This window comes from Mustela lutreola, chromosome 1 (assembly GCF_030435805.1).
Source record: "Mustela lutreola isolate mMusLut2 chromosome 1, mMusLut2.pri, whole genome shotgun sequence".
Lineage (NCBI taxonomy): Eukaryota > Metazoa > Chordata > Mammalia > Carnivora > Mustelidae > Mustela > Mustela lutreola.
Genome location: NC_081290.1, coordinates 230,403,924 through 230,428,951, shown reverse-complemented (window position 1 = coordinate 230,428,951; position 25,028 = coordinate 230,403,924). Strand labels below are relative to the sequence as shown.

Sequence of the window (25,028 nt, the reverse complement as noted above, 5' to 3'; positions counted from 1 at the left end):
ATTTAGAAAAAAAATTTTTAAGTAAAACTTAAATATTTTCAACAATAAGATTTAAAGAAGAATAAAGCGAACCACCTTAAGATAAATTACCAATACAATTGAAGTCCTTAATCAGGACTTTTTTTTTTTTTAAAAGATTTTATTTTTATTTATTTGACAGAGATCACAAGTAGGCAGAGAAGCAGGCAGAGAGAGAGAGGGAAGCAGGCTCCCAGCTGAGCAGAGACCCCGATGCGGGGCTCGATCCCAGGACCCTGGGATCATGACCTGAGCTGAAGGCAGAGGCTTTAACCCGCTGAGCCACCCAGGTGCCCCTTAATCAGGACTTCTTATCCTTATCAGGTCCTTATCCTTCATGAGGTCCTACTCCCTGCACTCCCAGAAGTAACTACTACCCTGAATTTGCTATTTATTATTCCTATGCAATTTCTTCATGCCCATCCATTAATATATGTTATTGTTTTATATGTTTTAAAACTATACATGGTATTTGGTTAAGGATTCCCAAGAGTAGCCCTAGGTTCACAGACCTGCTAGAAGGACTCACAGGACTCAGCATTATTGTTGGACTCACAGCTAAGATTTATTACAGCAATGTAGTAAGGACACATGGGATCATAAGAGAAAAATACACAAGCGGAGTCTGAAAGAATCCATGTGTAGTATTTCTTATGCTTCTCCCTCTTATTGAGGGGTTGCACTAAGCGCACTTTCCCCCCAGCAAGGAAAATGCAGCTTGTGTACCTTGTTTTTGTCTAGGGAATCTGTTAGAGACTCAGTACTCACAGATTTATTGAGGGCTGGTGTGTGGACACCCTCTCCTAGCATGTACCAAAATTCCAGACTCCCAGAAGAAAAGCAGGTGTTCAGAATAAATCGTATTGTCTGTGCACAGACAATAAATCGTATTCAGTCTGTGCACAGTCTACACTGATTAATTGGAATTCTAGTGTAGAAAGGGCTGTCCTCTCTCCTCCATTTATTCAATTACATCAATATGAACTCATGGGTTTTTATTCAGTGGCTTGTAATACTTTTTTCGCACTCAATATATAATCATGCACACACATTTAAAATTATATAATTTTTATTTTTTTAAGGGCGGGTGTCCATTGCTCTAGATCTCCCGTCCTTTTTGCGGAGTCCTCGCTTGGCGGCCGGAACCTTTTTTTGGCTCTCAGGCTGTCCGGGGAAATTTTAGGCGGTGATACCTATCAACTGACAGGCGACCAAATAGATAAGAGCGTGGGGCTAGGGGATTGATGGGAGGGAGGGAAGGAGGGGGAGGAAATAGAAGGGTGCGGGGCGGAGCCAGGGAGCTCCGCGGCCTGTGGGACCCGCGATAGGCCCAGGGCCTGGACCAACTCAGGGCTATGCCGGAGCGGGTGGTGGCCGGAGAGATAGAGGCAGGTTCTATATCGCTTCAGCTAGAGGCGAGAGACGGAAAGCGCGGCCGCGGATGGTCAGAGAGGGGGAGGGGAGGGGGCGGGGCCTCGAGGAGGCGTCCGTCCTACGGGGCGGGGCTGAGTCTGGGGAGGAGCCAACGGCAGGTCCAACGGCCGGCTGTCTGCGGCCTCCGCGGGTTCCCGCCCCCGCTTCCCGGCCTGCTCTTCGGGGCGTCTGGGGTCTGTCGGTCTCCCCGCCTCCCCGTGGGTTTTGTCGCCCTGTTTCTTTAGTTTTCGTGGCTTGCTTCCGAGTCCTCCGCAGTCTCGCTCTCTCCTCTCCCACCCCCCACCTCCGTCTCCCTAGCCTGGGTCATTCTCCCGTGCTTCGGTGTCCGAGACCTGAGGGCTGCCCGGCGCCCAGCTCTGCCCGGAGAGATGGAGGAGCCGGGGTCCCGCGAAGGTGAGCTGGGCGGCGACACTGCAGAGATTCCCCAAAAGTGGGGACAGGTTCGGCAGCACCGTCTGGGCTTAGGAAATCCAGTCTGGGGGAGAATATTGAGTCAGAGTCATGCAATCGACTAGGATCTCAGACGTAGCCAGAGTATTCTTGGTTGGTCTATTTTTGTTTTCCTTCCAGTGAAGCCAGACCTAAACCTTAGAGTTACCATTTAGAGATGAAAGGGAACTGAGCTTGGGGCAACCCTTCTTTCTAGAGAGGGGTGTGGGGATCATGGAGAGTCCCCAGCTGGAACTTAAGGGACCTGAATCTTGGTCCAGGTTTGCTGTTCCCCACTGCAGGCCTGAGTTTTCCCATGTGTACAGTGAGAGGGGTTTGGAGTACTAGATCTCCAAAGGCCTGACAAAGGATGGGTGCTGTTTAAATGTGAGCTGTGAAGAGTAAATAAATGAGTTAGGAAGTCCTCCTCCTGGGGTTCACTGGAAGCTGCCTGGTGCACTGAATTAACTGGAGTCTTTGGAATTACATCGTTCATTATAGTGCCGAGAAATAGGTGGCATTGTCCCCTTTACAAGTGAGGAAACAGAGGTACAGAAGTAAGTCAGACTTCAAAGTCCTGGCCCCACTGTACTCTTTCCCATTAAGAGAGCAGGGCAGACTTGATTGATAGGTGATCATATGGAGCAGCAATTAATAACTTGTGTTCTTGGCTAAAATGACCAACTCCAAAGCAGAACTCTATCTGATTCTTCTCTATCCTTCGTTTCCAGCATATAGTTTGTGTGAGCCACTATCATCATGTTCAGCATAATCATAATTCATAAAATTAATAAATAATAAGAAGTAATGATAGTGATTCCAGTTGTTATAGGGATAGCAAAGCCATAAGTGAAATTGTGAAGACCTCAAAATTTATAATACTTTTACTTATGTAGTGCTTTAAAGTTGATAAGGCACTTTTGAGTGGTTCTTCATATTGGTCATCTTAGGTAGCTATTACCCGCATTTTACAAACAAGGAGTCCAGGACCGGGAGAGATTAAGTGACTCAAGCAAGGTCACACAGAAGTGTAGCTGGGACGCCAATGAGGTCCTCTTTGACAAGCTGTGCTTCTGCTTTGGTGCTCTCCCCCTTCCTCTCCCTTTCCTTTATCCTAGTCCCATCTCCTCACTCCATGCTTATCGCCCAGAGAATTTCTCTTTCCATGTTAACTAATAATCATGTGTTGATTGACGATGAACAGTGTTGGTAGTAACTCATAATTAGAGAGTTGGCTCATGAGAATTCAAACTATGATCTTTCCCAGAGACATAGAGGGATTTCAATGATTTTAAGAAGGAGAGTTGTTAACTATTATCATCATCATCACCCACGGATTTCAAGGAATAAAACTGCAGTTGACCCTTGAACAACACAGGTTTGAACTTCATGGTCTCACTTATATAAGCATTTCTTTTCATAGATATAGTAGAGTACTATAAATGCATTTTCTCTGACTTGTGATTTTAAGATTTTTTTCCTCTAACATGATAAGAATACAGTATATATTACATATAACATATAAATTATGTATTAATTGACTTTATGTTATTGGTAAGGCTTCCAGTCAAGCGTAGTATATTCATAGTTAAGTTTTGGGGGAGTCAAAAGTTATACATGAATTTATGACTGCCAGGGTGGGGGTGGTCAGCACCCCTGGTCGCTGTGTTGTTGAAAGGTCAAGTGTAGAATGTGTATTGCTTGACAGTCTGAAAATAATAACCACCATATATTGAGTTCATACTATGTCATGGGCTCTGTAACAGCCACTTTAACTTATTAATTTAATTCTCTCAGCAGCTTTACTGAATTTTATACATGAAGATCCTGAAGCCTTAGGAAAGTTAAATAACAGATCCAAGGTCATGTAGTCCCTAGTGTTGCCCAAATCCTGTGTTCTTAATATGATTTTTTAAAAGATTATTTATTTATTTATTTGACAGACAGAGATCACAAGTAGGCAGAGAGGCAGGCAGAGAGGGAGGGGGAGGCAGGATCCCCTCTGAGCAGAGAGCCCAATTCGGGGCTCCATCCCAGGGATCCCATGGGATCATGACCCAAGCTGAAGGCAGAGGCTCAACCCACTGAGCCACCCAGGTGCCCCCAAATCCTGTGTTCTTAATCATTAAAACAGCTTGGCTCCAAGATAGATGTTTACTCAGAAAAAGCCGGATCCTCTGTGGAGGAGAGCCTGAATTGAGGAGAAAGGGGTGTGCTCTAGCACCGTGGGAAGAAGACAGTTCTCACTTGCTTTTCAATTCTGCTACTGAGTGCCTAGAATTGGAGTGAGGAAAGGCTTTTCTTCTGGACCTTGGAGGCCAGCCCCCAGACCAGTCCCCCTCATGATAATGAGCCATGGTTCTTCTTTCTTTTAAGTTAGGAACAAGTGAACACATGAATCATTCCTATGCTGTGGGTAAGTTTGTCTTGATTGACACTAGGCAGCTGTAGCCAAAAGCAGTACAACTTTTTCTTTCCGTTTATTACCTACAGGCTATATGGGAGATTGGTCTAAAACGCATAATTGATCATGCCATTCCTCTGCCAAAAACTCTCGAGTGACCCCCTCTCTGTGGGATAAACACCTTAATAAGATATCCAGCCTCTCCTGATCAGTCCCACCTTTGCACTCCACTCTAGTCCTACCGCATGACCGATAGTCCCCAGAGTTCACTCTGTTTTCTGTCCTTTATAGGCTTTTTACATCTACTCCCTCTGCCTTTTCACCCCCTCCAACTGGCTGACCACCCTTTAGGAGCCAGCTTGCCCATTCATTCAGTCATTCAACAGATATTCATCAAGTGCCTATCAATTACCAGGTATGGTCCTGGGTATAAAGATGTAGCGGAGAATAGAACAGACCAATCCCTGCCCTTCATGGGGCTTCTGTAGTTTGTATTAAACAGGTATGATCTGGAGGTTTAGTGGCATGGCCAAGAGAGCAGAGAGAGGGGAGAGGGAGGAGCATGGCAGTTGTCAGGGAAAGCCACCTCCATTAGATGACATTTGAACAAAGCTGAAGGAGTTGAGGGAGTGAGCTCTAGGTTATCTGAAAGGAGAATGTACCAGAAAGGCACAGAGTGTAGGATATGAGACGGGAGCTCACTTGGCTGCCCTGATCTGGACAAATGCTCTTTTTCCGTTTTCTTGCATACTCTCATGTTTACCTCTCATGTGGCACACACCGCATGACGTTGTAATTGTCATTTATGTCTCTTTCCCTCACTTGGATGCGGATTTCTTGAAAGCAGGGACTTCTGATTTCTTTCTGTCGCCTCAGCACCTACCTTATGGCCTGACTTGGAGTGGGCACCCCAAAATATTTATTAAATAAATGAATAAAGCCTTGTTTTTATAGCCTGACCATTTTTACAAGTGATTTATAAAAAGAAGGCTGGGATGACAGATGATGAGAGAGGGGGAAAAAGAAAAAAGAATTCTAAGCCTGGTTTTGTCTGGCTTAACTCCTGTTCTGGGCCTCTGAGAAGTAGAGTACCTGATTTTCTTTGAGAAGTGTGCGTGGAGACTTCCATTTCAGCATTATTGGCTAGCTAACCTGTACCATGGTGGATAAAATATAACAAAGTCCCTTACAGCTGAAATTGCAAGGAAAGAGAAATTCCCAGGGGGCTAGAAACCAAGAGTGAACTGAAAACCAGAGTAATTAGCTCTTTAACCCGAGCTCAGCTGCCCTGGATGTTTGCTAGTCTCCCCTACCTAGTAGTTTGGGCTTGAACAGACCTGCTGTTGCAGTGATTGCTACGATGAGCCGACATGGGTTAGGCTCTCAGGAACTGAGATCCCTGCATGAGGCTAGGTCCTTTGCAAGTCCACATCCTTTGATGGGGTGGACTAGGCAAAAAGGATTCTCACTGCTGACATGGAGAGATGATAAAGAAGATTGCCTCATGTCCTAGGCTCTAGTAGAGGGAGGAAGTTTCCCCAGAGAATCCTTAACCACAGCCATTTCCACATGTGGATTTGGATTTATATTTACATTACCCAAATGGCCTAAGAACTCCAAAGAAATTGACATTAGAAACAGTCAAGGCCCGTGTTACCCCTGGATGCCTGGCAGAAGTATATGCATGAATCTCTGGAGAAACATACTGGGCACAGGCTGTGTAGGATTTCCGTAGAGTCTGGAGGATAGATTTGTTCCATGAGCATGTTCCATGGAGATTTGTTCCATGCTGTATGCTTTTGAGACCATGAATGTGACTTTGGATTCAAAAATAAACATCTGAGTAAGTCTCTCCCTCCCTGTATGTGATCTCCAGAAATGGGGTGATGGAGCGGAACTTGTATGCAGGGCAGCATTTGGGGGACGGACACACATTTAGCTGCCTCCTATCCTTACAGAGGTCATGGAAGAAGTGACATCGTGCTCCTCCAACAGCCCTCTGTTCCAGCAGGAAGACAAGAGAGGGGTCACCTACCGGATCCCAGCCCTGCTCTACATCCCCCCCACCCACACCTTCCTGGCCTTTGCAGAGAAGCGCTCCACGAGCAGGGACGAGGATGCTCTCCACCTGGTGCTGAGGCGAGGGTTGAGGACTGGGCACTCGGTACAGGTGACTCCTCATCCCAGATCTGGCTCTGAGCCTCAGTCTCTCTCCACATTGCTTAGACTGCTTGAGGGTCTCTGCCCTTTCTTGTCCACTCTGGAAAAGCCCTGTGTGGAAGGAAGGAAAAACAAACCCCCCAAAACAGTAAAAGCAATGGCTCTGACTTGCTGAGTACATCTGTGTGCCAGACCCATTTTGGATCCTCAGTAGCTACTCTGTGACATAGGAACGGTTGTCAGTCCCATTTTACAGATAAGGAAACTGAGGCACAGAGACATTCCCACATGTTCAAGGTCACACAACTATAACGAAGCAGCAGAAGCAGGCTTTAAACTCCATCCCAGATTCCAGAGGCCTCCAGGGTTCATTCAGATGCAACTGGCACGCGGTATGCTTTTCGTTCACATTCTCTTTTGTTCTTATAAGTCACCCGGGGAAGTAAGCACTGTTAGTCCAGTTTTCTGGTGAGGGATCCTGGTCCTCCAGGAGGTAGGTAGCTTGTTCAAGACCACAGCTAGCAAGATGGTCGGGGTAAGGAAAAAAATGATCCTCATCTTCCTGCATGTTCTATGTGAGGCGCACAGCAGCCCCATAGTACAGGCGGAAATGGGATTAAAGTGGTTTGCCTCAGGCACAGGCATCCCAAGCAACAGAGCTGGTGTTGGAGTTCTCACCTCTAAGGGGCTCATCTTCACTGAATTTTTTAGAGGAGAGTGATTGCTGCCTCTGGGACTCTAGGACTCCCATTTGTCTTTTCTCCTGCAGAGCTGGCTCAAGTGTGGATCAATGAGACAATGAATTTGAGAGTCTTTTGTAAACAAACAAACAGACATAGATGTCTTTGTAATAGGCCCTCTCATCCCCCTAACCTGCCCTGATTTTCTACCCACAGAAATATGAGCACTTCTTACCAGACCATGCCTGTCCCATCACCTCACTGCCCAGCTGTCTCGCATTCACAGACCTGTACATTAGAGCTTAGTTAGGGGTTAAGCCCCTGGCTTTGAAGTCAGACAAGACCTAACCATTTAATGGCCGTTTGACCTTGGATTTGACTCTTCTCTGTTTCATCATCTGTAAAATGTAATTAATAATAGCAGTTACATAGTTGGAACTCAACATTAGTCATCTTCCATAAAGGATCTGCTTACACAACTCCTCAAGTGAGGAACTTGATCCTGTGGCAACTGTTAACTTTTGTTTTGGGAGAGAGACAAACTATACTTCTCTCAAATCACCCATTGGTCTTCTGGGACATCTCATCTATATATAACCTGAGATTTCTTTTCCAGAGAATGCTCTTTGATGTTCATACCCTCTGGGTCTTCTGATTTGGGGGCTCACCAGCTTTAGTCATTTTAGTGGCTTGTTGGGCCACAGTCTTGATTTGGTTTCTTGTCCCATGAAAGCCATGATTATTGACTTTGGGATTTGATCTGGGATGTCGGTGTCCTTTTTCAAAGAATGGTACTCTGAATTTAGGGCTCCAAGGATAGCCTGACCAGCTCAGCAGTGAGGCTGCTATCCCATTTTGTATCCTTTCTTTAAAGCAATTTTAATATAAAGAAGCATCTGCTTTAGTCAACACAGGGTGACTAACATCAAGTAGACGGTCAGCTAAAACCTCTGAATCCATTTCACATTTGCTGTTTTTTAAAAACAATTTTTAATTATAGTAAAATACACCTAACATAAAATTTTCTATCTTAACCATTTTAAGTGTTCGTTGCAGTATTGCTAACTAGAGGCACGCTGTCATGCACCAGATCTCTAGAGCTTTTCCATCATGCATGACCGCTACTTTATACACTTTGGACAACTCCTCATTTCCCCTTCCCCCAGCCCCTAATGACCACCTTTCTTCTTTGCTATTATGAGTTTTTAGATAACACATTTAAGTAGACTCATCCAGTGATCAGTTTATTTCACTTAGCATAATGTCCTGAAAGTTCATTTGTGTGGTAGCATGTGACAGGATTTTTTTCTTTTTTAAGGCGAATAATATTCCCTTGTGTGTGTATACTGAATTTTGTTTACCCACTCATCTGTTGATGGACATTTGTGTTCCCCACCTTTTAGTTATTGTGAGTAATGCTGCTATGAACGTGGGAATGCACATATCTCCTGCTTTTAATTCTTTTGGGTAGATATCTAGAAGTGGAATTATTGGGTCGTGTGGTGATTCCATTTTTAATATTTTGAGGACCCTCCATGCTGTTTGCCACAATGACTTGACCACATTATATTCCCACCAAGGCTGTACAGGGTGCCAATTTCTCCATATTCTTGCCAGTACTTATTATTATTTATTTTTTATTCTATTTAAGATTTTATTTATTTACTTGACAGAGAGAGAGTGGGATCACAAGTAGGCAGAGCAGGAGGCAGAGAGAGAGAGGAGGAAACAGGCTCCCGTGCTGAGCAGAGAGCCTGATGCAGGGCTTGAACCCAGGACTCTGGGATCATGACCTGAGCCAAAGGCAGAGGCTTAGCCCACTGAGCAACCTAGGCTCCCCATTATTTATTTTTGATAGTAGTCATCCTAGTAGATATGAGGTGATATCTCATCGTGGTTTTGATTTCCATTTCCCTAATTATTAGTGATACTGAGTATCTATCTTTTCATTATGCTTGTTGGCCATTATGTTTGCTGTTCATTTTTTTTAAAGATTTTATTTACTTATGCACAAATTAATGTTTTATTTCACATACATTCATGTGGCATATATGATATAAAATGCTATAAAAAGGTATATATCCCATTCTTGCTGCCCTACTTCCTATAGGTTGTCAACGATTGTTTCTTATCTACCCTTCTAGTGCTGCTTCTTACAGAAACAAAGAAATACGAGTATATATTCTTAACGCTCCCCTTTGAAACTTTTTAACATGAAGTGATAACACATAGATAGAAAACATAAAACATAAATGTCCATGCACAATACATGAATGTTATCCCTGTGAATTGAGAAAGCCAACACTTGTGGACTCATCACTTAAGCTCAAGACATAGAATATTACCAGCGCCTCAGAAACTTTTCTTATCCTCCCTCTCTTTCTCAAAGGTAATTACTATCCTGATTTATAGCTCTAGAGCTTAGTTTTGATTGTCTTTGTTGTTGCTTTTTAAAGTAGACGTTACACTCAACGTGGGGCTTGAACTCATGACCCTATCAACAGTCACTTGCTCTACTGACTGAGCCAGCCGGGTCCCCCAGTTTTGCCTGTTTTTAATCTATATTCTTTATGTTTGTCTTCTTTTGTTCAGTATTTTTGAGATTTATCTGAACTGTTGCGTACAGGCTGCTCTGAATATTCTTGTACGTGTTTTTGCTATGGCATATGTGCATTTTTGTTGGGTTTCTGTCTAGAAATGGTGTTACTGGATCATAGGGTAGGTGTATGTTCCACTTCAGTAGATAATGCCATCTAGTTTTCTAGAGTGGTGGTCGTGAGAACTGGTCTACATCAGTTTCACCCTTACTCTGTGCATTTAGCTCTTTAAAGTTCCGTCATAAAGCATGGGGGTTTACCAGGGTCCCCAAATTTTTGTTCTCCTAGCCCCATATGGCTGTCAAACAAATTGTTCAGCTTCTCAGCTTTTCAGTTCTCTCTTTGAGAATCAGCAGAGACACGCTGAAAGGAAAAGGGACTTGAAATATCAGGCCAATATGTCTGAATGAACTTCTCTCTGTTCTTGGCCTATAACTTTTCATTGTCTTATGTCCTCTCTGGTGCTTTTAACCAGATGTTTTTCTTTAAGGTTTTATCTGTCCTCACTAGTCTCAGTGGAAAGCTTGGTTCAAATTACCTAGTTTTCTGTTAATGGATTTTTCTTCTTATTTCTTATGCAAAAAGTAGCATACTACATACATTGGCCTGTACTGTGTTCATTTAACAATATATTATGGAGATCTTTCTATCTCAATGTGTAGAGGCCTTCCTTATTCTTTTTTCATCTCTTGCATTGGATGTTCATTTAACCAGTCCCCTGTTAATGGTTATTTGGATGCAGAATATCTTGATGTTCCAAGCAATGCCACAGTGAGTAATCTTGTATATACTTAATTAGATGAGCAGAGATATTTTAGAATAAATTCCCAGAATTGGGCATGCTGGAAAAGGATAAATGCGTCTGGAATTTTGATATACCCTACATAAATACTGAACCATTTTGCACTTCGGTCCATGTAAGAAGGTGCCTGTTTCTTCACATTTTTGCCAACAGAATAGTGTCAACGTTCATGATGTGTTCATGATATGCCAGTTTATTAGATGAAAAATATGACATCATTTTAATTTGCTTTTCTCTTTTATCTGTGAGGTTAAACATATTTTCATTGTTTTTTCCTCTTTCTGTGAGTTGCCTGATCTTGCTCTTTGCCCATTTTAGTTGGGTTTCTGGAAATTTTCTTACCAATTTCTTTTTTTTTTTTTTTAAGATTTTTATTTATTTATTTGACAGAGAGAGACAGAGCAGGAACACAAGCAAGGGAGTGGGAGAGGGAGAGCAGGCTTCCCGAGAAGCAGGGGAGCCCAATGTGGGGCTCAATCCCAGGACCCTGGGATCATGACCTGAGCCGAAGGCAGAGGCTTAACTGACTGAGCCACCCAGGAGCCCCTCTTACCAATTTCTAATAAAGTTTTTAAAGTATATTAAGGAAATCAGGCCTTTCTTTGTGATACGTCTCATTAGGCATTATCTCATTTTAGCCTTACACCAACTCCTTTGTGAGCATGTTATTACTATGTGAGCATGTTACTACATTTTCCATTTAACTGAGGAAGAAATTGAGGTAAAGTAAGTTTAAGTAAATTGCCCAGCGTCTCACAAAAAGTGATAAAGTCTGCTTCGACCTAGTCATCTCTGACTCCTTGCTTGAGTTTTTAATGACAGTGTTATGAATTGCCTTCCCAGGATAGTAGAAGGAAAAAAATCTTTGTTTTAAATTTCCCTTTATTTGCCTAAATTCTTTATTTGTCCACCTTGCTTGCTTTTCTTCATTTTCTTTTCTTTTTGTTCTTGCCCCCTCTTCCTTCCTTTTTTCTTACTTTTAAAAAATATTTATTTGGCTCCTATCATGTGCTAGGTACAAGAAATACAAAATTAGAATAATTTGATTTCTGTCCTCAAAAGACTCATAAGGAAGGAAGGAAGGAAGTCAGTCAGTCACATAAAAAATTATGATTATTATATAATAAGTGCTATAACTCTTCTGTATGTACAAAGAGGAAGCTACCAATTGCTTTTGGAAGGGGACGGGGGGAGGAAGTTTCATAGACTGCTTTACGAAGGTGGTGACTTTTGAGTTTGGAGGGTGAATTGGGCATCTAGACAAAGTGTGGAAGAGTGTTCTAGACAGAGGACCGCATATACATTATCTGGTGTTGCCTCTTCCCAGCTTTATAAATTGTCCTGTAATATTTGAGAATTAGTGACTATTAGTGAATATGACATGATTTCATAGGTTCTAATACCAGTTACTTTTTATCACTGAAAAATGATGCTTTCAGTGAGCCTCATGTCTTCCTCTTAGTCTCACTCCTCCTCTCCCTTTGCCTTGTCTAGTGGGGACCCCTGCTGCCGTTGATGGAAGCCACACTACCCGGGCATCGGACCATGAACCCCTGTCCTGTGTGGGAGCAGAAGAGTGGCTGCGTGTACCTATTCTTCATCTGTGTGCGGGGCCACGTCACTGAGCGTCAGCAGGTCGTGTCAGGCAGGAATGCGGCCCGCCTCTGCTTCATCTGCAGTCGGGATGCTGGCTGTTCGTGGAGCGAGGTGAGGGACCTGACTGAAGAGGTTATTGGCACCGAGGTGAAGCGCTGGGCCACATTTGCTGTGGGCCCGGGTCATGGGATCCAGCTGCAGTCGGGGAGGCTGGTCATCCCTGCATATGCCTACTACATCCCTTACTGGTTCTTTTGCTTCCGGCTACCATGTAAAGCCAAGCCTCATTCCCTGATGATCTACAGTGATGACCTGGGGGCCACCTGGCACCATGGCAGCCTCATAAAGCCCATGGCAACCGTAGAATGTGAAGTGGCAGAAGTGACCGGGAGGGCGGGCGACCCCGTGCTGTATTGCAGCGCCCGGACACCAAACAGGTGCCGGGCAGAGGCTTTCAGCATTAACCATGGTGAATGCTTTCAGAGACCGGCCCTGAGCCCTCAGCTCTGTGAGCCCCCACATGGCTGCCAAGGCAGTGTGGTGAGTTTCCGACCCATGGAGATCCTTCAAGGGTGCCAGGACCCTAATGGCAAAGATGCTTCTACCGGTCAGCAGAGCCCTCTGCTGGACAGCTCACCGAGGCTAGAGCAGGAAGCCGGCCCACTCTCTGAGTCTTGGCTCTTGTACTCCCACCCAACCAGTAAGAAGCGGAGGGTCAACTTAGGCATCTACCTCAACCAGACCCCCTTGGGGGCTGCCTGCTGGTCCCGCCCTTGGATTTTGCACTGCGGGCCCTGTGGCTACTCCGATTTGGCTGCTTTGGAAAAGGAGGGCTTGTTTGGATGTTTGTTTGAGTGTGGGACCAAACGAGAGTGTGAGCAGATTGTCTTCCGCCTGTTTACAGACCGAGAGATCCTGAGCCACATGTATGAGGACTGCTGCAGCCCTGGTAGGAGCTCTGAGCCAACTGAAAGCTAAAATTGGCTTAGGACCCAAATTTCCATAGAAAGGAAACCACAGAAGGCAACCACAGCCAGGATAACGGAGGCCAGATTAACAGAGGTGGTTGAAGTCTACAGAAAATCCAAAATTCATATTCTGCACTCCACTTTTTTTCTCTTCTCCCCCAAAGAGCAAAAGGAAAATTATGCCATAGCTACTGCAGTGGGGATAACTATGAGTTGGGGAACAATAATGTGGTCCTGGTTGTGCCCCTGGCTTGCTTTGGGACCTTGGACATGTCCCCTGAACTCTCCGGGCCTCAGGTTCCCATCTGTAAAATGAGAGGATTGGTGCTGTGATTTTTCTTCTTTCCATTCTTAGGAAAGGCAAAATGCCAGTAGGCTCTACGATCAACAGGTACTGGCTGCGTGGGTCTCTGATAGGACTCTAATCTTGAAGTGGAAGTCAGAGGACTCAGCTTTTCCAGTGACTTACCCCTCATCCAGGTGTGAGGCTTGGGCAGGTGTGAGGAATTGGGCAGAACAGTAGAATCATGAGGTCACCTGCCTTCTCCAGCTTTGCAGCTCTGCTCAATCTTCCCTTCCTCCTCCAGAACCCTTATTTCCTGGGGAGAAAATAGGAAGCACAAGGCCAGTGGCCCTTGATAATGGTACTTATTGTTTCTGAGGGTGTTAATCTTATGAAAGATGAACCCGAAGTTTATGTACTAGAAAGGTTCTTGAGGAGAAAAGGTCATAGATTAGGACTCTAAAGCATTGGCTAGAACTTCCCATGGTCTCTGCCCTCAAAGAACTCACAGTTCACGGGGCTAGAAGTGGAGAGAATTCAAGAAAACCGATGCAGCTGGTTTATAGACGTTGGGCCTTAAGTTGGGGTTATGGTAGCTCCTGACGTCATTGTCTTAGTCACATCTTCATTGTGCTTAGAGTCAGCTGCCAGGGTTTGGCCGGCCACTGAGTTCCTCCCACGTCTGTTTTTCTCAGAATATTGTTCTGGCCTAGCTACTCCTCTACTCATGGAGAAGGTCTTCACTATGAGGAAGGTCTCTAGACCCTAGACCTCTGAATCGAGCCAATTTTTTTTTTGTACCTATTACAATCACTATTTGTGAAGTAGGGGTGTTCCTTTGTCTGATGGGTTTGGGGCTGAAATTGACCACGGCTGGGTGTCTCAGATGATACCAGATGAGTTGCTCTTATTTTAGAATCTTTCCCCTGGAGCCTGTTCTGTAACAGAAATTATCACAAAAGACTTGGTTTTTTAGCCTATTTTAGGAGAAGAAATACCTTCAACTTGTATCAGATAACCAAATTTGGTGCTGAGTAATTGCCTAGGGAGGAAGTCTTAGTTGTAGAATATAGCCCAGGAGGCTGGGGGCTGCGGTTGCTCCTGTCATAAGAGGGGGAGTCCTCTAGGATGAAAGTAGAAGTTAATTTCCCCTGCATATGGCTTAAGTCCATGGCTTAGAATGACTTTATAAAACTCCCTTAACCTCTCATCCATTTGTCAAATTTATCCACCCAGTATGCTGCTCTGCTCACTCATTCACTCATTTATACAGTTATCTAAATATTCTTGAGAGCCCGTCTGTAATATAAGGTGCTTTATCTGTTGCCATTCCCTGATTGAAAAGCATCTGTGGCTCTTCACTGCCTGCCAAAGAGTGTTTTTCATTTAGTCTGGCATGTAGGGCCTTCAGTTGTTGGGGGAGATAAGGCGTACTGACCTCTGCTTCTTTGTATGAAGCCCATTGTCAGAGAAGATCTCTGTTAAGCTGGCAGTGGAGGGCATGGCAGTTGGTGGTACAGGGAGGAACCGGGGACGGGCAGCCCTCTCCTAAGTCATAGCAGCTTCATGTTCTGCAGATCTTTCCTGAGCATTGTACCCCCAAATAGATAGGAATAGCAGGGATGGCTTCCTTCTCCAACAAGGTCTAAAGGAGGAAGAGAATGAAAATAGCAAGACATCCTTGGGAACATCCAAGAGGGGAGTAGGGGACAGGCCCTCAGTCACATGCCAGTGTGGACCACAGATGTCCAGGACCAGCACTCAAAAGATGTCTTATCCTCCTCTGAATTACCCTCCCCTTTGCTTTATGTTTGCTTCTCCTTAGTGATTAGAAGTGAAACTCCTCATAGGTGGAGGGCCTGTGTGCATCATTCAGGATTGGAAAGAAAAGAGGGTTGGGGACAGAGGTAATCCAGAATGAGGCTAAATGGGGATAGAGCTCAGGAGTAGAGCATTGGCTGCAGGATGAAGATTTTGGAGAGGAAGAGCAGACAGTGGCAGCTATGAAGAAAACAGCAGGGCAGGAGTTCCGGCACCTTTAGGAAGAAAGAGAATGTGGCTCAGATAAGAGACCTAGGCCGGAGAGGCAGCGTAGGTGGTGGTTGCTGTGAAGAAGAAATGACTACAGACTGGGGGTGTCTCCTGATGTGTGTGGGAGGAGCCCTGGGGCAGCTGACTCCAAGCTGTGCGACCGGCCAGCGCTTCAGGCTACAGACCGGTTCCTCCTCGGCCCTGTCACTGGAAGCTGACCTAGCTTGTTCACCTTCCAGATGACCAACAGAGACAGCTGTAGGCATTCCTGACTTGTCTGTGCCCATTCCCCAAGGCCTTCAGGGCCCTGGGACTTATCCCGTGACCCTGGTATCCTAACCAAGCCTCTTCCAAGCCCTTTCAGCTTGGGAGAGTGAAAAAGACAGGGCGGGTGATGGCAGCTGTGAAGAAAAGAGGACAGCAGACTGGAGGCCTCTAGTTTAGAGGCTGTGGCCCCTTTGCCCCGATGTGCTTCTCCCCTGTCTCTGGGCCCTTAGAATGGATCCATCCGGCACACATGGCGCATCCCTGGGAGAGCAAGAAAGCATAGGTAGGGGCCACCTCCTGCTGATAGGTATCCAGACCCACTCCCACCCCTTCAAGCTACTGAGCTGGCTCAGGCTCCTCACCTCCCGAAGCCCTCACTCCTAGGCCCCTGCTATTCATTTCAGGGCTTTTATGTGGGTGCTTTCCTTGGATCTGTTTCTCCTGATCATCAGTCTTCCCTCCTGTCCTGTCCTTTGGGATATCATGCAACAGTAGCCATAGATAGGAGACATCGTGCCCTGTCTGTTGGGGAACCTGAGGCACCCACAGAGGCCACCCTGAGGCAGCCCTGCCTCCTCTCCAGGGCAGTAGGCTTCAATACTTCCACTTCGGCCAGCTCAGCCTCCCCAGTCTTCTGCAGTAGGCTGTGCGTTTTCCCTACTGCGTTATGCGGTAGGTGTCAAGTCATCCCTTTTTGTGTTCCCACAGTGCCCAGTTGGGGCCCCCCTTTGCTCATTACCATAGGGTGCGGGGTATCATTGTTGTCTGTCTTGTGCCCTCTGGGCCTCTGTTAGGCTGTGAATTCCTTGAGGGCCAAGTCTGTATGAATACTCTCTCTATCCTTTTTACCTGGAATTAACAATAATTTCTTTATAAATATTGGCTTTTTCTGTTGTGTTCGGAATTCCCTGAAGGTAAGGACTGTGCCCGATTCCTCTCGCTGTCCTCTGCTCCCGGCACAGAATGGGCAGCAGTAAGGCTCTGCTGAATGGATCAAGGAATCAAAGATCCTTGGCCTTCTGGAGCCAAGTGAGAGGGCCAGGGCGAGCCCCCCAAGAGTAGGTTGCCTCCCTCTGCGGGTTGGATAGTGTTCTAACCCGCTGACCATGTACCTGAAATGGGTCTTCTCCCTGCTGGCCTGCTTCCAGGTCAGTCCCTAAAGAGCTCTTCTCTGGCTTCAGCTGAGTCCTGCCTGGGTGTCTCAGGATTACAGCCCAAGCCCAAAGCCAAGCCTCGATATGGGTTCTCATGTCAGTGGTATTTCCCCTCTGTCCCTGATTGGCATTTCTGTAACTGCCCCTCCTCCAGGACTCTGGGGCTGAGGCCGTGGTTCAATGTTCTGAGCGTGTCTTGCTCTGTGATCCCAAGTGCTTAAAGTGCCCTCTGTTCTATAGAAACTACCAGAACTCTTGGGAACAAGGGAGATGAATAAAGAGCTTAATTCTGGTGACTGCTGTTTGTGTGTTTCATTGTTGTCAAACCGTGAGGTGATTATCATCCTAATACTTTCATCTCGTTTGTACCCAGCTTCTTTCGAAAAATAGATTTGAGGCCTTTTCTTGCACTTCATAATTTTTTTTTTTTTTAAGATTGATTTTACTTGAGAGAAAATGAGGACAAACAAAGGGAGTAGCAGGCAAAGGGAGAGGGAGAAGCAGGCTCCTCGTGGAGCAAGGAGCCTAATACAGGGCTCGACCCCAGTACCCTGAGATCATGACCAGAGCCAAAAGCAGACGCTCAACCGACTGAGCCACCCAGGTGTCCCTGGTGCTCAATTTCTTAAATTCCTATTCGGTAAAACATGGAAAATCTCTTGAATACTTAAGCAGTAACGAATTTGATTAAACTGCCTTCAATAGAAATACCAGTTACAAATTTAGTATAACTGAGCCTTTTGAAATTTCAAACACCATAAATAGTACATAAAACATAAATAAGTCCAATGACTATAAAAGATACCCTTATACCAAAATGGAGTACAGAAGAGCTGATGCCATAGATTTAACTTTGTTAGTTACTGTTATTACATGTTTTGAGGGTTCTGACTTTTAAGACCTCTCCAGAGTTTGGGTTGATCAGGCTGTCCCCACTGCCACACCTTCTAGCTCTTTAGTAATAGCAGATCCAAAGAAAAGTACCATTTCAGACAAGTACCATTTCCACTGGGAGCATTAACATGGGAGGTTGGAGGCCTGGAACCACAGCTTCTTCTCCATGGGTGGAAAATACCTGAATGCAGGAGAAGCCTGAAGGAATGCAGCCACGCAGAAACAGTCCTAATGATCCCTACTAGGCTTCTCCCTGTTAAGGGAACATAGAATCCCCCAAACTTTTTTTTTTTTTTTTTAAGATTTATTTATTTATTTGACAGAGATCACAAGCAGGCAGAGAGGCAGGTAGAGAGGAGAACGCAGGCTCCCTGCTGAGCAGAGAGCCCGATGCAGGGCTCAATTCCAGGACCCTGGGATCGAGACCTGAGCTGAAGACAGAGGCTTTAACCTACTGAGTCACCCAGGTGCCCCCCCCCCCCCGCCGCCAGAATGTTTTTATTTTTATTTCCCTCTTAAGCCAGTTTGAGTTGGGTGTATACACTTGCTGGTAAAAGAGTAAGACTATCCATGTTCACAGGAAATTTGGTTACTTGGTACCCCAACCTGTGTGTGAGTCACTACCTGAAACAGAACCGCATTACCTTTCAGTGCAGTCTACTGAAGTTAACAGCATTCCATAAAGAGTACACTACCAGGAGAGTCCTTGGGAGAGAAGGGAGGAAGGACGGGACTAAGGGTCCCGGGTCTTTGTCCTAGAGCTTGTCACTGATCTGATGGGCAACTTTGTGCCCGCCATTGGCCCTCTCTGGGAGCCCATTTATTCAGCTACAGCAGGGGGATAATCCTTGCCCTCCCACCCACCAGGAGTTATGGCGAGGAGCTACTGAATCCTCAGGAGGGCTTAGGAACTGGTGCAATGTCGTGTAAATAGAGGACAAATTACCTTTCACTCCTTTATCTCCATTACCCATCAGCATTGGCAACATTTGACAGTCAAATGCTGAAAATTAAGGTGATGGATAGAAGGAAGGAGGAGAAGGCAGGGGGGCACACGGAGGAAGGCACTGCAAGGCTGGACAGCGATCTTGCCTCACCTCTGTCCTGTCCTTAACAAACTGCAGCCTTCATGGTTTTGCCCAACCTTCCGATTTTGCCCCAGACCATTCTATGAAGAATGATCCAGCTTGGGTATAAAAGAGGGAACTCTCAGCCTCAAGAACGTAGGGACTTGGTCTGAGTCATCTGTGTTTTCAGTGCCCACCATAAGGCCAGGCATAGCACATACAGGAAAGAAGGATGTAAGAGAAATAGCATTTGTAAAGTGCCTACTGTGGGTTGTTATACATGCATTATCTCTTTTACTTCAACAATCCATTTTAGAGATGGAAAAGTTGAGGCTCAACAAAGTTACATGATGTGGTCCAATGTCACACACCTGTAAGTGATGAAGTCGGATCCAATTCCAAGCCTATATTTTTGTCATATGGCAAATAAGAAGCAGAGCTGTAGGTGACATGAGGCAGAGATAGTGCCTCTTAATCCCTTGAAACACGGTAGGCATCCAGTCTCCAGTAAGAGGCTCATGATGATGACCCCTATAGTAATTTTATAGTCGTACCAAAGTGGCCTCTCAGACCAAAGGTTTTCCTTCCCCTTTTATTTCATTCAAGGGAAATGCATTAGTGGTGCCTGGGCAGCTCAGTCAGCTAAGCGTCTGCCTTTGGCTCAAATCATGATCCCAGGGTCCTGGGATCGAGTCCTGGATTGGGCCCTCTACTCAGTGGGGGGCCTATTTCTCCCTCTGCCTCTCTCCCTGCCTGTGTGCTTAATTTAGTTTTTCTCTTAAAAATAATTTTTTAAAAAATATTAAAAAAAAAAAAAAAAAGTAATGCATTAGTTTCTTTCCTTGGAAGCCCAGATCTAGCTGGAGATTATTTTCCAGTAGCTCCAAACTTCAGAACAGCTGCCTCCCACGACCCAGCGTCATCCTAAACACAGATTGTGTTGTCATCAACCAGAAATAGAATCAGGGTGAGAGCATGGATTCTCTTGAAGGGTAAACATAGAACTTGGATGGCAGGTGAAGCCTTCTTAGTGCCGAGTGAGAAGGTCAGGGCCAGCATGCGCCGGGCAGGCCTCGGACTGAGCCACAAGTTGGAGAGAGCAACCCTACCTCTGCCTTTCCCCACCTAGGCCAGGTCCTTGGAGCTGTACCCAGTGGCCAGGCCTGAGCCCATCATGCAGTGGAGACGGTCCACCCTACATTGTCTCTAACCCTTACAACCAGGGGAACGAGGCCTTATTCTCCCCAGCGTACAGACGAGGAAACTGAGCCTTGGAAAAGAGAAAAGATCAGACAAGTATTTTAACTATAATTTCATCCATAAAAACTAAGATACTAAAAGTACCTCATAGGGTTGTGGTGAGGGTTAAGTGTAAATAATCTATGTGTATTTAAACTTAGATAAAAATCAAACAGATCCTCAAAGAATGGGATCTGCTGTGATTACGATTTTCCCCTGTAATACTCTTATATTAGCCCATCAAGTGTGCTTAGTGGGGTCACAGTACTTTTCAGGTTACGTGTGCATATGAATCACCTGGAAAAGTTAAGAAAGATAGATTCCTGTCTCCCCACCCCAACCCCAAAGAATCTACTTTGGTAGATCTGGGTGGGGCTTGAAAATTGACATCCTGATGCTACAGGTCATCCCTGATGCTGCAGGTCCATGGACTACTCTTTGAATAGCGAGCTCTATGTTTCAGTGCTCCCCTCTCCATCCATTGCCCCAGCTGCCTCTCACTCACACCCTGGCCAGCTCCAGGTGTAAGAGGAGCATAGCCTGCTATTACTAACGTCTGTGTGAAGCTCGTTTTATTTCCCCAATAGATGTCTAACTTCAGTCTCTAGGCTGCCAATGAGCAGCATCTTGCCTGGGTCAGAAATTTGGCTTTCCAGTGGCATGGTAATTGTCTGGGATTCCTATTGATTTTCTTGTCGAATCTCATGGAGCTTAAAGGGGACACTACAGCTTGGGCACAGACGTGGGCCTGTGGGCATAGGGTGATTGTCTGACTGGAAAAGAGATTTACAAGACTCCTGTACTCAGTGAGTACCAAGGAAGCAGCAGAAAAAGAGGCTCTGGGTTAGTGGGGCTGCTGGGGACCCAGCTCCATGAAGAGGGGCTTTTCATACCTGCGCAGGGGAGCGTGAGGTTCAGCACAGAGCATGAGCTAAGCCTGGAGAGTTGCCAAGCTAGAGATTGCTGAACTCTATTAGTATGAGGGTCAAAGGTCAATAATCTGACTCAGTGTCTCTTTTAGATTGTCCGTTTCTGCCCTTGGTGGCTGCACAGTGTGTGCCATAGGCAAAGGTAATCCTTGCTTTCTCCTGATAACCCTCTCCTTAGCTCCTTCCCCTCAGGGCCCCAGGCCCAGATATCTTTGGATCGAGACATTGGAAAATGGTCAGGAATGTTTGGTGCCCTTTTTGCCGCTCTGTGTGCCCAATTCGAAAGCTGAGGTTTCTGTACTGAAATTGAAAGATGGTTATAGGCCAGGGAGTTTGGGTTAAGGTCAAGTCCTATGGGCAGGTTTGAGGGTAGGGTACCATGTCCATTTGCTCTCCATATTAATCCATCCTCTGGCATAGTAGATACTCCATAAAAATTTGTTGAATGAATGAATGAATGGCCATTCCATATTCAATCCTCCAAAACTGGGAACTTGAAGGTGGATATCAGGCAGGATAGGACACGCTTGCCTTTCCTGACCTCACTTCTTTGGTTTGAGACTTGATGACATCTAAATGATCCAGAAGATGATCCCTGGTAGCCTGAGTTAAAATGAACCCTGGATTCAGGGAGGTGTTATTGAGCAGTCTCCCAGGCCAGAGCTGAGGGACACCTTCTTTGTCATCCCAGTAATCCGGGTCTGCATCACGGTCTGTGTTGTTACTGGAAAACCTTTCCTAAAGCCCAATCTGAACACCGTAGTTTGGCATCTGCTGTGTTGTCAAGCACTGAGGGATACTTGGGTGAGCTCCACTGGCCTGGATCCTGAAAAGTTGGGAGTGAGGTTCCCAAGGTCAGTGTGGTAACAGTAGCAGGAACCAGTGAGAGAAGACCTAAAGGAGAAGCTGAATCATAAGGCCAAAGTCTGGTGTGTCAGCCTTCCACCCCTCATGTCAAGTTTCCACCTTGCTGGAAAGTAACAGTTTCCTTGGGACACTCAGGAGGATCGGGGTGGGGCTGGGAGTAGGGTGCCATGTTTGTTTTCCAGGCCAGTGAGTATCCCAGTGCTTCCAGAACTGCAAACAGAAGGTACAGGCCTCCTGTTCCACCCAGAGTCAGGAGGTAGGGCCAGATCCTCCCTCATCAGACCTCCCTAAGCCCAGTGGAGACTGACAAGGATGCATCCACAGCTGCAAACAGTTAGGCTTGCTCAGGAGCTATCCCTGATCCCACCAGCTGCGGAGTTGGGTTCCAGATTCAGGAGCTCAGGTAGGTGATGTGTCTGGGCAAGGCTGGTGTTTTTGGTGTATCATACTAAAATGCCCAGCCAAAATCCAGCCAATGCAGAGCTCCCCAGTGATGGACCTGTAAGGCAGCAAATGCCTGTTTTCCCATGAGTACAGGGTAGACCATGGAAAAGCCCCGGATTGGGGTGCCTCAGGTGAAACTAAGCATGACTTCCCGAGAGCTCTGGACTGGGGAACCCACGCCTGGCTTCTCTGGGAGGTGCTGGGATCAAGAGCTGCCTCTTCTTTTGCCATGTCTGTGAGAGGTTGACCTAGGCCTGGGATAGAGCTACCCTGTACCCAGACCATTCTCGAAAGAGGCCTATGTACTTGACAGTGGGCCCTCTGGCCTGTGGGTAGGAATTAGTAACAGACTGTGGAAGGATGTGGCAGTAGGGAGGGTAACACTGAAATGACATTAAGGAGAAGGCACTTCATTGAATAGAATCTTACGGAAAAGAGCGAAATGATAGGAAATTAGGGTTATGCCAGGAATCAAAAGGAAGCTTGGAATGGCAGTAAAGACTCTTAGACCTTTTTCTTTTTTTAGCTCTCACTCCTTCCCCCCTTCCTTTCTTTCTTCCTTTTTAAAACAAAGAAACAAAAAACAGCTGAGTGAGACCTTGGACAATTTATTAAACTCGTTGAGGCTGCTTTTCTTCCATGTAAAGTGGGCACAATAACGTGAACCCCAGGTTGTCGAGAGGATTCAGAGTGTGTCTATGTGGTGCAATGGGGGCAGGGATGGGCCAGCTTGTCCTCTCGCTCCCTGCCTTTTTCCCTCTTATTTGCATCTCTGGGCAGTGCCAGGGGGCCTGAGGCAGTTTGTCAATGAAACTAGAGCCATAAGGGGTCTCTCTCGTATCGGGGGGACCACAGTGACCCACGGAGGAGGCTGGGCTCCTCGCAACGGGAACGGCTGTGCTAGTGAAGGCAGTGACCATGTCCTGTCAGGCTGCCCAGCCAGTCCTCACTGCTCCTCTGGGCCAGGAGCAAGTACCTGCTTTGTATAAAAGAAGAAATAAAAGCGTAGACTTGCCCAAGTACTGAAGGTCACACAACAAGTGATGGAACAGAGGCTGGAACCAAGTTTCCTGATCCGGAGGCTCTGTGAAGTCAACACCCCACTTTTCTGCACTTCTGTAATCCCAGGAACTGTCCGGATTTGGGCTGAGAACTGCTCCCCCCACATGGAATGAGTCCTGGGTGGGAGCTGTGAGAGAAACCCGAGGAGCAGGGATCTCTGTGAGTTTGCCTCACCACACCCCCACACCATCCCCCCAATCTCCTGGGGCTGACCCCTTGCTTAGAGTCCTGCTGGAACAAGATCCGGGTGGGTCAAACGTGTGCTGAGAGCCTGCCCAAGATGGGTACATCAGTATGATTGTTTAGTGTAAAGCTCACCATGGACCCGAGAGGCTGGCTTCGCTATCCCACATTTTAGATGACAAAAGTGAGGCTCAGAGAGTAGCAGTGATTTGCCCAAGGTCACACAAAGTCAGGACCGGAGTGCTCCCACCTGTAGCCCCGTAGCACTGCCAACATTGTCCACCAGGTGGCAATCTCCCCCAAGTTGCTGTGGGCGGCAGGCGGCCTCGACTCTGATAGCCTTGCCTTTGGCTGGTCTTTCAAAGCCGCCCTGAAGCATCACTTAGCACTGTTGTTCCCACCAGGGAAACAACATGTTTCAAATGCCCTGAGAGGGGCTGTGGCCTTCCAGAGAAGGAGGTTCTGTATGTGTGCCTGGGCATGGGATCTGCTTCAGTCCAGTTCCATTTGCGACTGGTGAACCTGCTGCCCTGTCACCAGCTGAGACAGGCTGAGCCTGACTCCCTCGGCACCCCTCTGCCCCTTCTGTTGTCAGGCCTTGCTCCGTGGTGGCAGCTGAGCTGTCCTTTGACTCTGGGAGAGGTGCACGGCCCAGCCTCTTCTGTAGGTGGGTCACCCTCACTGGGTTTGAGGCTGTCTGCACAGCCTGACAGACCCGGGCCCCATTGTAACCAGCGATCTCCTTCCACGCCTGCCTACAGCCAGGAGGAACTAGGAGGGGGACCTCTGCATCCTTCCAGGAACACTTCACACATTCCTTTCATGGCTGCTGGCTGGAACAGCACACCCTCTCAGTGGATTCCTGCCACTGGATGTCTCTACTAGAAACTTCGTCCCAGTCTCCGCACCGCTCGGGGTGGGCCTGTGGGTTCCCAGCTCAGCAGGCTTCCTGCCTGGGTAAGAGAGCAAGGTTCTGCTCCTGGCTGCCCTGGCCAGTTTCTCTGAGGAGCTCTGGAATAGTTCCCATTCTCCATCATGGCAATAACTTCTCCACAGGAACAGAGCACTCCTCCCAGGCCTAAGCTGACATCCCCCTGTTTTCCCTCCTAAGACCTCTGTGTGTTTCTTCACAGAGTCTCAATAGAGTGTGGTCTTAGAGCCTCCTATCCTCGGCTGGGGGCCTTCCCTGCAGTTCCACAAGCCTGCGACCTCAGGGGAAGCCCTTTTCTACATCCTGTCAAGCAAAGGTCCTGGCAGCTACATTTACAGACATTGAAAGGGTTTCGTTTTGAAGTGAGGGAGACTAGGAGCTCCACGAAGGCAGGGAGCTGCCATTTGCATTCTGCGCTGCCAGCACGCATCACAGGGCCTGCATGGAGTAGGCCTGGGCAGATCTCTCATGTGAGTGAGGGGCCCTGAGGTGATCTCCCCCGACACCCTGGATTAAGTTGGGTCGCCCCTCAGAGCAGGATGGCTCTCCTCCCTCTGGAGCCCCCGTCTCCTCCCTCTGGAGCCCCCCT

At 46.7% G+C, this 25,028-nt stretch overlaps 1 protein-coding gene across 4 annotated transcripts; it reads left to right on the top strand.

Moving 5' to 3' along the window:
• The first annotated feature begins 1,286 nt into the window (after nucleotides 1-1,286).
• On the top strand, nucleotides 1,287-17,119 carry NEU3 (neuraminidase 3). 4 transcript variants are annotated; one of them, XM_059132462.1, is made up of 3 exons: nucleotides 1,287-1,845; nucleotides 6,244-6,449; nucleotides 12,019-17,119. In XM_059132462.1, exons 1-3 carry the CDS (start codon nucleotides 1,821-1,823, stop codon nucleotides 13,096-13,098), a joined length of 1,311 nt encoding a protein of 436 aa, XP_058988445.1. In that variant the 5' UTR covers nucleotides 1,287-1,820; the 3' UTR covers nucleotides 13,099-17,119. The 4 variants fall into 4 exon arrangements, with proteins under 4 accessions (XP_058988445.1, XP_058988435.1, XP_058988454.1 ...); XM_059132452.1 differs by having other exon boundaries at nucleotides 1,289-1,845; nucleotides 6,244-6,455; XM_059132471.1 differs by lacking the exon at nucleotides 6,244-6,449 and having other exon boundaries at nucleotides 1,289-1,845.
• The last annotated feature ends 7,909 nt before the right edge of the window (nucleotides 17,120-25,028 follow it).

Coding starts and splice junctions, on each gene's coding strand:
- NEU3 (XM_059132452.1), top strand. CDS start 1,821: ATGGAGGAGCCGGGGTCCCGCGAAG. Junction 1,846..6,243: donor GGAGCCGGGGTCCCGCGAAG/GTGAGCTGGGCG, acceptor CTATCCTTACAG/AGGTCATGGAAGAAGTGACA. Junction 6,456..12,018: donor GGACTGGGCACTCGGTACAG/GTGACTCCTCAT, acceptor TGCCTTGTCTAG/TGGGGACCCCTGCTGCCGTT.